At 52.6% G+C, this 11,620-nt stretch overlaps 1 protein-coding gene across 1 annotated transcript in view; it reads right to left on the bottom strand.

The window, feature by feature from the left end:
- Positions 1–3,086: 3,086 nt before the first annotated feature.
- Positions 3,087–11,620, bottom strand: part of LOC139401046 (PAX3- and PAX7-binding protein 1-like) — a gene marked incomplete at its 5' end in the record, with an annotated part of 10,947 nt that continues 2,413 nt past the window's right edge. Inside the window, 5 exons of the mRNA XM_071145565.1 lie at positions 3,087–4,029; positions 7,119–7,273; positions 7,891–8,037; positions 9,640–9,706; positions 10,009–10,085. Of these exons, the coding sequence (XP_071001666.1) occupies positions 3,912–4,029; positions 7,119–7,273; positions 7,891–8,037; positions 9,640–9,706; positions 10,009–10,085 (564 nt within the window). The remainder of the gene's footprint in view (positions 4,030–7,118; positions 7,274–7,890; positions 8,038–9,639; positions 9,707–10,008; positions 10,086–11,620) is intronic.

Raw genomic sequence — 11,620 nt, 5'->3', positions numbered from 1 at the left:
GGGTGTTTATTACCAGAGGTCAGGACATCAACAGAGCTTGGTGTTTATTACCAGAGGTCAGGACATCAACAGAGGTCAGGACATCAACAGAGCTGGGTGTTTATTACCAGAGGTCAGGACATCAACAGAGCTTGGTGTTTATCAGATGTATTATAGGTCATCAGATGACCTAATGTTGGAGAAATACCCCACAATGGTACAGATCATGAATACTCCCATTTGCCTTGGTAAAATGTATTTAATAACATAAAGCAAATCACATTTTCACCAACTCTGGGCAGAGTGAGTGTGCACGTTTGAGGCAGCCCAATTCTGATATTTATTTCACCATTTTTATAATTTAAACCTTTATTTAACTAGGCAAGTCAGTTGAGAACAAATTCTAATTTTCAATGAAGGTCTAGGAACAGTGGGTTAAACTGCCTTGTTCTCGGGGGAACAGTGGGTTAAACTGCCTTGTTCTCGGGGGAACAGTGGGTTATAACTGCCTTGTTCTCAGGGGAACAGTGGGTTATAACTGCCTTGTTCTGAGGGGAACAGTGGGTTATACTGCCTTGTTCTGAGGGGAACAGTGGGTTAACTGCCTTGTTCTCAGGGGAACAGTGGGTTATAACTGCCTTGTTCTCGGGGGAACAGTGGGTTATAACTGCCTTGTTCTCGGGGGAACAGTGGGTTAACTGCCTTGTTCTCGGGGGAACAGTGGGTTATAACTGCCTTGTTCTCGGGGGAACAGTGGGTTATAACTGCCTTGTTCTCGGGGGAACAGTGGGTTAAACTGCCTTGTTCTCGGGGGAACAGTGGGTTAAACTGCCTTGTTCTCGGGGGAACAGTGGGTTAAACTGCCTTGTTCTCGGGGGAACAGTGGGTTAACTGCCTTGTTCTCAGGGAAACAGTGGGTTAAACTGCCTTGTTCTCAGGGAAACAGTGGGTTAAACTGCCTTGTTCTCAGGGAAACAGTGGGTTAAACTGCCTTGTTCTCGGGGGAACAGTGGGTTAAACTGCCTTGTTCTCGGGGGAACAGTGGGTTAAACTGCCTTGTTCTCGGGGGAACAGTGGGTTAAACTGCCTTGTTCTCGGGGGAACAGTGGGTTAAACTGCCTTGTTCTCGGGGGAACAGTGGGTTAAACTGCCTTGTTCTCGGGGGAACAGTGGGTTAAACTGCCTTGTTCTCGGGGGAACAGTGGGTTAAACTGCCTTGTTCTCGGGGGAACAGTGGGTTAAACTGCCTTGTTCTCGGGGGAACAGTGGGTTAAACTGCCTTGTTCTCGGGGGAACAGTAGGTTAACTGCCTTGTTCTCAGGGGAACAGTGGGTTATAACTGCCTTGTTCTCAGGGGAACAGTGGGTTATACTGCCTTGTTCTGAGGGGAACAGTGGGTCATACTGCCTTGTTCTGAGGGGAACAGTGGGTTAACTGCCTTGTTCTCAGGGAAACAGTGGGTTAAACTGCCTTGTTCTCAGGGGAACAGTGGGTTAAACTGCCTTGTTCTCAGGGGAACAGTGGGTTAAACTGCCTTGTTCTCAGGGGAACAGTGGGTTAAACTGCCTTGTTCTCAGGGGAACAGTGGGTTAAACTGCCTTGTTCTCAGGGGAACAGTGGGTTAAACTGCCTTGTTCTCAGGGGAACAGTGGGTTAAACTGCCTTGTTCTCAGGGGAACAGTGGGTTAAACTGCCTTGTTCTCAGGGGAACAGTGGGTTAAACTGCCTTGTTCTCAGGGGAACAGTGGGTTAAACTGCCTTGTTCTCAGGGGAACAGTGGGTTAAACTGCCTTGTTCTCAGGGGAACAGTGGGTTAACTGCCTTGTTCTCAGGGGAACAGTGGGTTAACTGCCTTGTTCTCAGGGGAACAGTGGGTTAAACTGCCTTGTTCTCAGGGGAACAGTGGGTTAACTGCCTTGTTCTCAGGGGAACAGTGGGTTAACTGCCTTGTTCTCAGGGGAACAGTGGGTTAACTGCCTTGTTCTCAGGGGAACAGTGGGTTAACTGCCTTGTTCTCAGGGGAACAGTGGGTTAACTGCCTTGTTCTCAGGGGAACAGTGGGTTAAACTGCCTTGTTCTCAGGGGAACAGTGGGTTAACTGCCTTGTTCTCAGGGGAACAGTGGGTTAACTGCCTTGTTCTCAGGGGAACAGTGGGTTAACTGCCTTGTTCTCAGGGGAACAGTGGGTTAACTGCCTTGTTCTCAGGGGAACAGTGGGTTAACTGCCTTGTTCTCAGGGGAACAGTGGGTTAAACTGCCTTGTTCTCAGGGGAACAGTGGGTTAAACTGCCTTGTTCTCAGGGGAACAGTGGGTGTTAACTGCCTTGTTCTCAGGGGAACAGTGGGTGTTAACTGCCTTGTTCTCAGGGGAACAGTGGGTTATAACTGCCTTGTTCTCAGGGGAGCAGTGGGTTAACTGCCTTGTTCTCAGGGGAACAGTGGGTTAAACTGCCTTGTTCTCAGGGGAACAGTGGGTTAAACTGCCTTGTTCTCAGGGGAACAGTGGGTTAAACTGCCTTGTTCTCAGGGGAACAGTGGGTTAACTGCCTTGTTCTCAGGGGAACAGTGGGTTAACTGCCTTGTTCTCAGGGGAACAGTGGGTTAACTGCCTTGTTCTCAGGGGAACAGTGGGTTAAACTGCCTTGTTCAGGGGCAGAACAACAGATTCTTACCTTGTCAACTCGGGGATTCAATCTTGCAACCTTTCAGTTACTGGCCCAATGATCTAACGACTAGGCTACCTGCAGCCCCATATTGGTTTATGATATTTAATTCACTATTATTGGTCTTTTGACCAATTAACATCAGCTCTTTCTCAGAGCCGATCTAAATTAGTCAAAAAGACCAATAATGGTTGAATAAAAGATCAGAATTGGGCTGCCTGTGTAAATGAAGCCTATGAACTAGACAGACCCAACAGACACGGGAACAGTAGGACATTTCAAATGCACCAATGAAAACCAGAGGCTGTATGTATCCGAGGCGGAGCGCTGCTCTAGGATCAGTGTTTCCTTATAGATCGTAGTGAATAAAATATCCAATATCTGGACAGGAAGGTCAGCATTCCCTCCTCTCAGACACGTGGTTCACACAGCTACAAATCTTATTCCAAAGCTATTTTTTTATTCAAAACAAAAAACATTGTACACAAAAATCAGCCAACTTAAAATAGAAACCCTTCCTCCTACATCCTCATCCAATCTGAGGGTCGAGGTGGAGAACGGTTCGTATGACACCAGTCAACAGAATGAAGTTGACTCTAGATACCGATCTAGGATCAGTTACATTCAACCCTTTCAAATTAGGGCGACAACCAAAAAGCTGATCTAGGATCAGTGAAGCAGAGAAATCATGGCACAGGGGGTAAAACACGAGAAGACGAGAGGCGAGGAGGACAGCTGACAGTTTTAAATAAAAAGACAAGTGTCCGTTGGACATTCGTCTACATCGGACAATAAAGTCGTCTTCTTCGTGCGGATTAATCTGATCGTCATGAGGAGGACGGGAGAGAGAGCGAGAGGGGAGGGGTCATGCTATGAGACAAAACACCGTGTTAGAAGTTTTCAGTTCAGGTGACGAGGGAAGGTGATGGTTTATGGTTACATTAGTTCTGGTGTAGAAAGTAGCAATACTCCCATCTGGGGACTGTAGAGAGAAACTACATCTCCCAGAATTCCTCTGTAGAGCACTTCCAGATGAGGAAGTGTGTGATGATCTGTAGTCCTCCTGATCTAACAGACCTGCTCTTAGTCTCCTAGTCCTCCCGACACATTTTCACACATGTACAATATTCACAATATATACACACACACACCTCCAGCTCTCACTTTCAGACACACACTAAAGTCCATTATGATAAACCTTGCAGTTTGACCCAACAACAGGGTTCAGATGTCCTCACACACACACACACACACAGAGGTGCAGTGATGTCACTTGGAGTCCAGTAGAGGTGTGATGTCCTTGATGCCGTGTTCCGTTGCCACGGTGATGAGGTGATCCAGAGCGTTGAGCCGAGCTAAGAGCTTCACCACCTCCTTGATCTGCTCCCTAGAGAAGGAGAGACAGTTATAACTAGTCTATTAAACATCTAGAAACTCACTGCTAGCCTGCAGTGGTGTAGGGAGCTGGGCGCTAGTGTAGGGAGCTGGGCGCTAGTGTAGGGAGCTGGGCGCTAGTGTAGGGAGCTGGGCGCTAGTGTAGGGAGCTGGGCGCTAGTGTAGGGAGCTGGGCGCTAGTGTAGGGAGCTGGGCGCTAGTGTAGGGAGCTGGGCGCTAGTGTAGGGCGCTGGGCGCTAGTGTAGGGAGCTGGGCGCTAGTGTAGGGAGCTGGGCGCTAGTGTAGGGCGCTGGGCGCTAGTGTAGGGAGCTGGGCGCTAGTGTAGGGCGCTGGGCGCTAGTGTAGGGAGCTGGGCGCTAGTGTAGGGAGCTGGGCGCTAGTGTAGGGAGCTGGGCGCTAGTGTAGGGAGCTGGGCGCTAGTGTAGGGAGCTGGGCGCTAGTGTAGGGAGCTGGGCGCTGGTGTAGGGAGCTGGGCGCTGGTGTAGGGAGCTGGGCGCTAGTGTAGGGAGCTGGGCGCTGTAGGGGGCGCTGGGCGCTAGTGTAGGGAGCTGCTGGGCGCTAGTGTAGTGTAGGGAGCTGGGCGCTAGTGTAGGGAGCTGGGCGCTAGTGTAGGGAGCTGGGCGCTAGTGTAGGGAGCTGGGCGCTAGTGTAGGGAGCTGGGCGCTAGTGTAGGGAGCTGGGCGCTAGTGTAGGGAGCTGGGCGCTGGGCGCTAGTGTAGGGAGCTGGGCGCTAGTGTAGGGAGCTGGGCGCTAGTGTAGGGAGCTGGGCGCTAGTGTAGGGAGCTGGGCGCTAGTGTAGGGAGCTGGGAGCTGGTGTAGGGAGCTGGGCACTGGTGTAGGGCGCTGGTGTAGGGAGCTGGGCGCTGGTGTAGGGAGCTGGGCGCTGGTGTAGGGAGCTGGGCTCTAGTGTAGGGAGCTGGGCGCTAGTGTAGGGCGCTGGGCGCTAGTGTAGGGAGCTGGGCGCTAGTGTAGGGAGCTGGGCGCTAGTGTAGGGAGCTGGGCGCTAGTGTAGGGAGCTGGGCGCTAGTGTAGGGAGCTGGGCGCTAGTGTAGGGAGCTGGGCGTGAGTGTAGGGAGCTGGGCGCTAGTGTAGGGAGCTGGGCTCTAGTGTAGGGAGCTGGGCTCTAGTGTAGGGAGCTGGGCGCTAGTGTAGGGAGCTGGGCGCTAGTGTAGGGAGCTGGGCGCTAGTGTAGGGAGCTGGGCGCTAGTGTAGGGAGCTGGGCGCTAGTGTAGGGAGCTGGGCGCTAGTGTAGGGAGCTGGGCTCTAGTGTAGGGAGCTGGGCACTAGTGTAGGGAGCTGGGCTCTGGTGTAGGGCGCTGGTGTAGGGAGCTGGGCGCTGGTGTAGGGAGCTGGGCGCTGGTGTAGGGAGCTGGGCGCTGGTGTAGGGAGCTGGGCGCTGGTGTAGGGAGCTGGGCGCTGGTGTAGGGAGCTGGGCGCTGGTGTAGGGAGCTGGGCGCTGGTGTAGGGAGCTGGGCGCTGGTGTAGGGAGCTGGGCGCTGGTGTAGGGCGCTGGGCGCTAGTGTAGGGAGCTAGTGTAGGGAGCTGGGCGCTAGTGTAGGGAGCTAGTGTAGGGAGCTGGGCGCTAGTGTAGGGAGCTGGGCTCTAGTGTAGGGAGCTGGGCGCTGGTGTAGGGAGCTGGGCGCTGGTGTAGGGAGCTGGGCGCTGGTGTAGGGAGCTGGACGCTAGTGTAGGGAGCTGGGCGCTAGTGTAGGGAGCTGGGCGCTAGTGTAGGGAGCTGGGCGCTAGTGTAGGGAGCTGGGCGCTAGTGTAGGGAGCTGGGCGCTAGTGTAGGGAGCTGGGCGCTAGTGTAGGGAGCTGGGCGCTAGTGTAGGGAGCTGGGCGCTGGTGTAGGGCGCTGGGAGCTGGTGTAGGGCGCTGGTGTAGGGCGCTGGGCTCTAGTGTAGGGCGCTGGGCGCTAGTGTAGGGCGCTGGGCGCTAGTGTAGGGCGCTGGGCGCTAGTGTAGGGCGCTGGGCGCTAGTGTAGGGCGCTGGGCGCTAGTGTAGGGCGCTGGGCGCTAGTGTAGGGCGCTGGGCGCTAGTGTAGGGCGCTGGGCGCTAGTGTAGGGCGCTGGGCGCTAGTGTAGGGCGCTGGGCGCTAGTGTAGGGCGCTGGGCGCTAGTGTAGGGCGCTGGGCGCTAGTGTAGGGCGCTGGGCGCTAGTGTAGGGCGCTGGGCGCTAGTGTAGGGAGCTGGGCGCTAGTGTAGGGAGCTGGGCGCTAGTGTAGGGAGCTGGGCGCTAGTGTAGGGAGCTGGGCGCTAGTGTAGGGAGCTGGGCGCTAGTGTAGGGAGCTGGGCGCTAGTGTAGGGAGCTGGGCGCTAGTGTAGGGAGCTGGGCCCTAGTGTAGGGAGCTGGGCGCTAGTGTAGGGAGCTGGGCGCTAGTGTAGGGAGCTGGGCGCTAGTGTAGGGAGCTGGGCGCTAGTGTAGGGAGCTGGGCGCTAGTGTAGGGAGCTGGGCGCTAGTGTAGGGAGCTGGGCGCTAGTGTAGGGAGCTGGGCGCTAGTGTAGGGAGCTGGGCGCTAGTGTAGGGAGCTGGTGTAGGGAGCTGGGAGCAGGTGTAGGGAGCTGGTGTAGGGAGCTGGTGTAGGGAGCTGGGAGCTGGTGTAGGGAGCTGGGCGCTGGTGTAGGGAGCTGGGCGCTGGTGTAGGGAGCTGGGCGCTGGTGTAGGGAGCTGGGCGCTGGTGTAGGGAGCTGGCCCGTGGTGTAGGGAGCTGGCCCGTGGTGTAGGGAGCTGGCCCGTGGTGTAGGGAGCTGGCCCGTGGTGTAGGGAGCTGGCCCGTGGTGTAGGGAGCTGGCCCGTGGTGTAGGGAGCTGGCCCGTGGTGTAGGGAGCTGGCCCGTGGTGTAGGGAGCTGGCCCGTGGTGTAGGGAGCTGGCCCGTGGTGTAGGGAGCTGGCCCGTGGTGTAGGGAGCTGGCCCGTGGTGTAGGGAGCTGGCCCGTGGTGTAGGGAGCTGGCCCGTGGTGTAGGGAGCTGGCCCGTGGTGTAGGGAGCTGGCCCGTGGTGTAGGGAGATGGTGCAGGTATATAGCATCCATAATGTGCCTATAACCCCTTTAAAAAGCATTTATAACATGTAATCACGTACTTGGCGTTCCTCTTGTCGATGTCGGACCCCCCCAGAGAACCTCTCAGCAGAGCAGAGGCCAGGTGGGTGAGGTAACGACAGAAGGGCTCCAGCTGAGGCAGGGTCTGCTGACCTTTCAACCCTACAAACCACTGGGCTGGGAAACACTCCACCACCTACACACACACAGGGTACGCAGACCGACAGACGCACAGAGACAGCCAGCCCGACAGACAGACAGACACACAGACAGCCAGCCAGCCAGCCCGACAGACAGACACACAGACAGCCAGCCAGCCAGCCCGACAGACACACATACAGCCAGCCAGCCAGCCCGACAGACACACAGAGACAGACAGCCAGCCCGACAGACACACAGAGACAGACAGCCAGCCCGACAGACACACAGAGACAGACAGCCAGCCCGACAGACACACAGAGACAGACAGCCAGCCCGACAGACACACAGAGACAGACAGCCAGCCCGACAGACACAGAGACAGACAGCCAGCCCGACAGACACAGAGACAGACAGCCCAACAGACACACAGAGACAGCCAGCCCGACAGACACACAGACAGCCAAACAGACACACAGACAGCCAAACAGACACACAGACAGCCAGCCCGACAGTCACACAGAGACAGACAGCCCAACAGACACACAGAGAGACAACCAGCCCGACAGACACACAGACACCCCAACAGAAACATGTTGAACTAAAGTCATCTTAAAACATGGACAAGGTAGAGGTGGGATTCCTCAGGAACGAGGTGTGTGTGTGTGTGCGTACCCTCTGACTCTTCAGTACGCTGTCTTCCCCAGCCTCAGCGTTCTGTAGGGCTGACAGGATGTATCTGTTCAGGGTGGAGTCCAGAGCCAACTCCCTCACCGTGGAACCAGACAATACACCACTCCACTGGAGGATGTTACCTAGCAACTAGAGGAGGGAGAGGGAGTCAATATCTGTTACCTAGCAACCAGGGGGGGTCAATATCTGTTACCTAGCAACTAGGGGGGTCTATATCTGTTACCTAGCAACTAGAGGAGGGAGTCGGAGTCAATATCTGTTACCTAGCAACTAGTGGGGGGAAGAGTCAATATCTGTTACCAAGCAACTAGAGAGAGGGAGTCAATGTCTGTTACCTAGCAACTAGGGGGGTCTATATCTGTTACCTAGCAACTAGAGAGGTGAGAGGGAGTCAATGTCTGTTACCTAGCAACTAGTGGGGGTCTATATCTGTTACCTAGCAACTAGAGGAGTGAGAGGGAGTCAATATATGTTACCTAGCAACTAGAGGGAGGGGAGGGCCTGAATCTCCAGTAGGGGGGGGGGCCTGACTCCCCAGCCTCAGCGTTCTGTAGGGCTGACAGGATGTATCTGTTCAGGGTGGAGTCCAGAGCCAACTCCCTCTCCGTGGAACCAGACAATACACCACTCCACTGGAGGATGTTACCTAGCAACTAGAGGAGGGAGAGGGGGGGGCTGACTCTCCAGTGGTGGGGTGGGGGGGGGGGGGGGGCTGACTCTCCAGTAGGGGGGGGGGGGCTGACTCTCCAGTAGGGGGGGGGGGGGCCTGACTCCCCAGTAGGGGGGCCCTGACTCCCCAGTGGGGGGGCCTATGCCCTCCAAAGCCCACCCATGACTGTGTCTCTGCCCAGTCATGTGAAATCCATCGATTAGGGCCTAATTGATTTATTACAATTTAATGATTTCCTTCTAATGAACTGTAACTCTGTAAAATCTTTGAAATTGTTGCATGTTGCACTTAAATACACTACCAGTCAAAAGTTTGGACACACCTACTCATTCAAGGGTTCTAGAACACCTACTCATTCAAGGGTTCTAGAACACCTACTCATTCAAGGGTTCTAGAACACCTATTCATTCCAGGGTTTTTCTTGAATTTTTATATTTTCTACATTGTAGAATAATAGTGAAGACATCACAACTATGCAATAACACATATGGAATCATGTAGGAACCAAAAAAAGTGTTAAACAAATCTATTTGAGATTCTTCAAAGTAGCCACCCTTTGCCTTGATGACAGCTTTGCACACTCTTGGCATTTTCTCAACCAGCTTCATGGGGTAGTCACCTGGAATGCATTTCAATTAACAGGTGTGCCTTGTTAATTAATAAAAGTGAAGTTGTGGAATTTCTTTCCTTCTTAATAAATTTGAGCCAATCAGTTGTGTTGTGACAAGGTATTGGGGGGTATACAGAAGGCAGCAGGTCCCAGTGAAACAAGTGGCTCTCGTCGCAACAGGCCCCCGTAAAAACAGATACAGGCAGGGAGACGCTTTAATTAGAGGAATTAGGAGGATCATGTATTATACGGTTTAACCAAATCATCGTTTTAGCCTCCTAGAAAATTAGGACGTTTTTGTTTTTTTAAAGCGAGGTGACCATGAAGAATGTACATCTCCTACCGATACAACTAATACAAACAAACACAAAATCTCACTCAAAGGGTTGCAATATGAGCCTAGTTAAACGATGTCCCATTAGAGCCGTGGTTCTGGTAACCTTTCCCTTACCTTGACACAGGACCAGAACTGCCTCTGGAAGAAGAGGTAGGGACCACTGTTCTTATTCTCCAACACGCTGGAAGACACCAAAAAAACAGACTTCCTCTAACCAATCGAATGGCTTCTCAGACATTGAATAGTGTATTTCTCTCTTTCCTCACTGTGTCACAGGAGCAATTCAACGTGTAATAATGGGTTAGGCCAGAGTTTCCCCAAACTCAGTCCTGGGACCCCGCCCTGGGTGCACGGTCAGTTTATTTCCCCCTAGCTTGATGAGTGGATTATTTGAATCAGCTGTGTAGGACTGGGGGGGGACCAAAACGTGCACCAGGAAGGAATTTTTAGAAGGACAAGTAGAGAACGGTGTTTGTGACTCACTTCTTGGGGTAAAGAGGTAAGAACACATCATCATCCAGAGTCCTTCTGGTCCTCAATACGATGGTCTTCAGAAACTCCTGGAGGAGGGAAAGACAGGTGAGAGGGTGAGAGAGAGGGGAGAGAGGGGTGAGGGAGGGAGGGAGGGAGGGAGGGAGGGAGGGAATCTAGCTTGGAATATACTTATGTTACCAAACTAGAACATATTGATGTCTTTACATGTATAAGGGTTGAGTGAAGGTGAACCGATGTTACAGAGAAAGGGGAAAGTTAACATTCTGTCAGAACACATCACAGTCAAATATGTCCTATGGAGAGGGTCAAAGGGCAACAGTCTGGGTTCAGACACCGATAAGGAAGGACAGCCGTGGAGTCGGGAGGAGTGAGGAATATGGGCCGAGGTCAGGTGACAAGGACCACCTAAATTCCTGCCTAGCAACAGAGAAGTATTGGCTGTCTGGATGTGTCTAGACTCTGCCTTATAGGAGGGTATAAATATATGTACAATAAACCTGGTTTGAGCTTTACTCTGTCAGAACCAATCATTAAAAACATGAAATGGTTACAACAACAAAAAACTATTTTAATTCTAGGCAGCCGAGGGACTTCAGAACAGCAGGGTGTGTGTGTGTGTGTACTAACCTGTGTGTTCCTGTTGTCTCCATTCAGAACAGTAGGGTGTGTGTGTGTGTGTGTGTACTAACCTGTGTGTTCCTGTTGTCTCCATTCAGAACAGTAGTGTGTGTGTGTGTACTAACCTGTGTGTTCCTGTTGTCTCCATTCAGAACAGTAGGGTGTGTGTGTGTGTGTGTACTAACCTGTGTATTCCTGTTGTCTCCATTCAGAACAGTAGGGTGTGTGTGTGTGTGTGTGTACTAACCTGTGTGTTCCTGTTGTCTCCATTCAAAACAGTAGGGTGTGTGTGTGTGTACTAACCTGTGTGTTCCTGTTGTCTCCATTCAAAACAGTAGGGTGTGTGTGTGTGTGTGTGTGTACTAACCTGTGTGTTCCTGTTGTCTCCATTCAGAACAGTAGGGTGTGTGTGTGTGTGTGTGTACTAACCTGTGTGTTCCTGTTGTCTCCATTCAGAACAGTAGGGTGTGTGTGTGTGTGTACTAACCTGTGTGTTCCTGTTGTCTCCATTCAGAACAGTAGGGTGTGTGTGTACTAACCTGTGTGTTCCTGTTGTCTCCATTCAGAACAGTAGGGTGTGTGTGTGTGTGTGTGTGTGTACTAACCGGTGTGTTCCTGTTGTCTCCATTCAAAACAGTAGGGTGTGTGTGTGTGTGTGTGTGTACTAACCTGTGTGTTCCTGTTGTCTCCATTCAGAACAGTAGGGTGTGTGTGTGTGTGTACTAACCTGTGTGTTCCTGTTGTCTCCATTCAGAACAGTAGGGTGTGTGTGTACTAACCTGTGTATTCCTGTTGTCTCCATTCAGAACAGTAGGGTGTGTGTGTGTGTGTGTGTGTGTGTACTAACATGTGTGTTCCTGTTGTCTCCATTCAGAACAGTAGTGTGTGTGTGTGTGTGTGTGTGTGTGTACTAACCTGTGTGTTCCTGTTGTCTCCATTCAGAACAGTAGGGTGTGTGTGTGTGTGTGTACTAACCTGTGTG

This window comes from Oncorhynchus clarkii, unplaced genomic scaffold (genome assembly GCF_045791955.1).
Source record: "Oncorhynchus clarkii lewisi isolate Uvic-CL-2024 unplaced genomic scaffold, UVic_Ocla_1.0 unplaced_contig_9107_pilon_pilon, whole genome shotgun sequence".
In the NCBI taxonomy this organism is placed as follows: Eukaryota; Metazoa; Chordata; class Actinopteri; order Salmoniformes; family Salmonidae; genus Oncorhynchus; species Oncorhynchus clarkii.
This window is presented reverse-complemented; position numbering and strand designations above follow the sequence as displayed.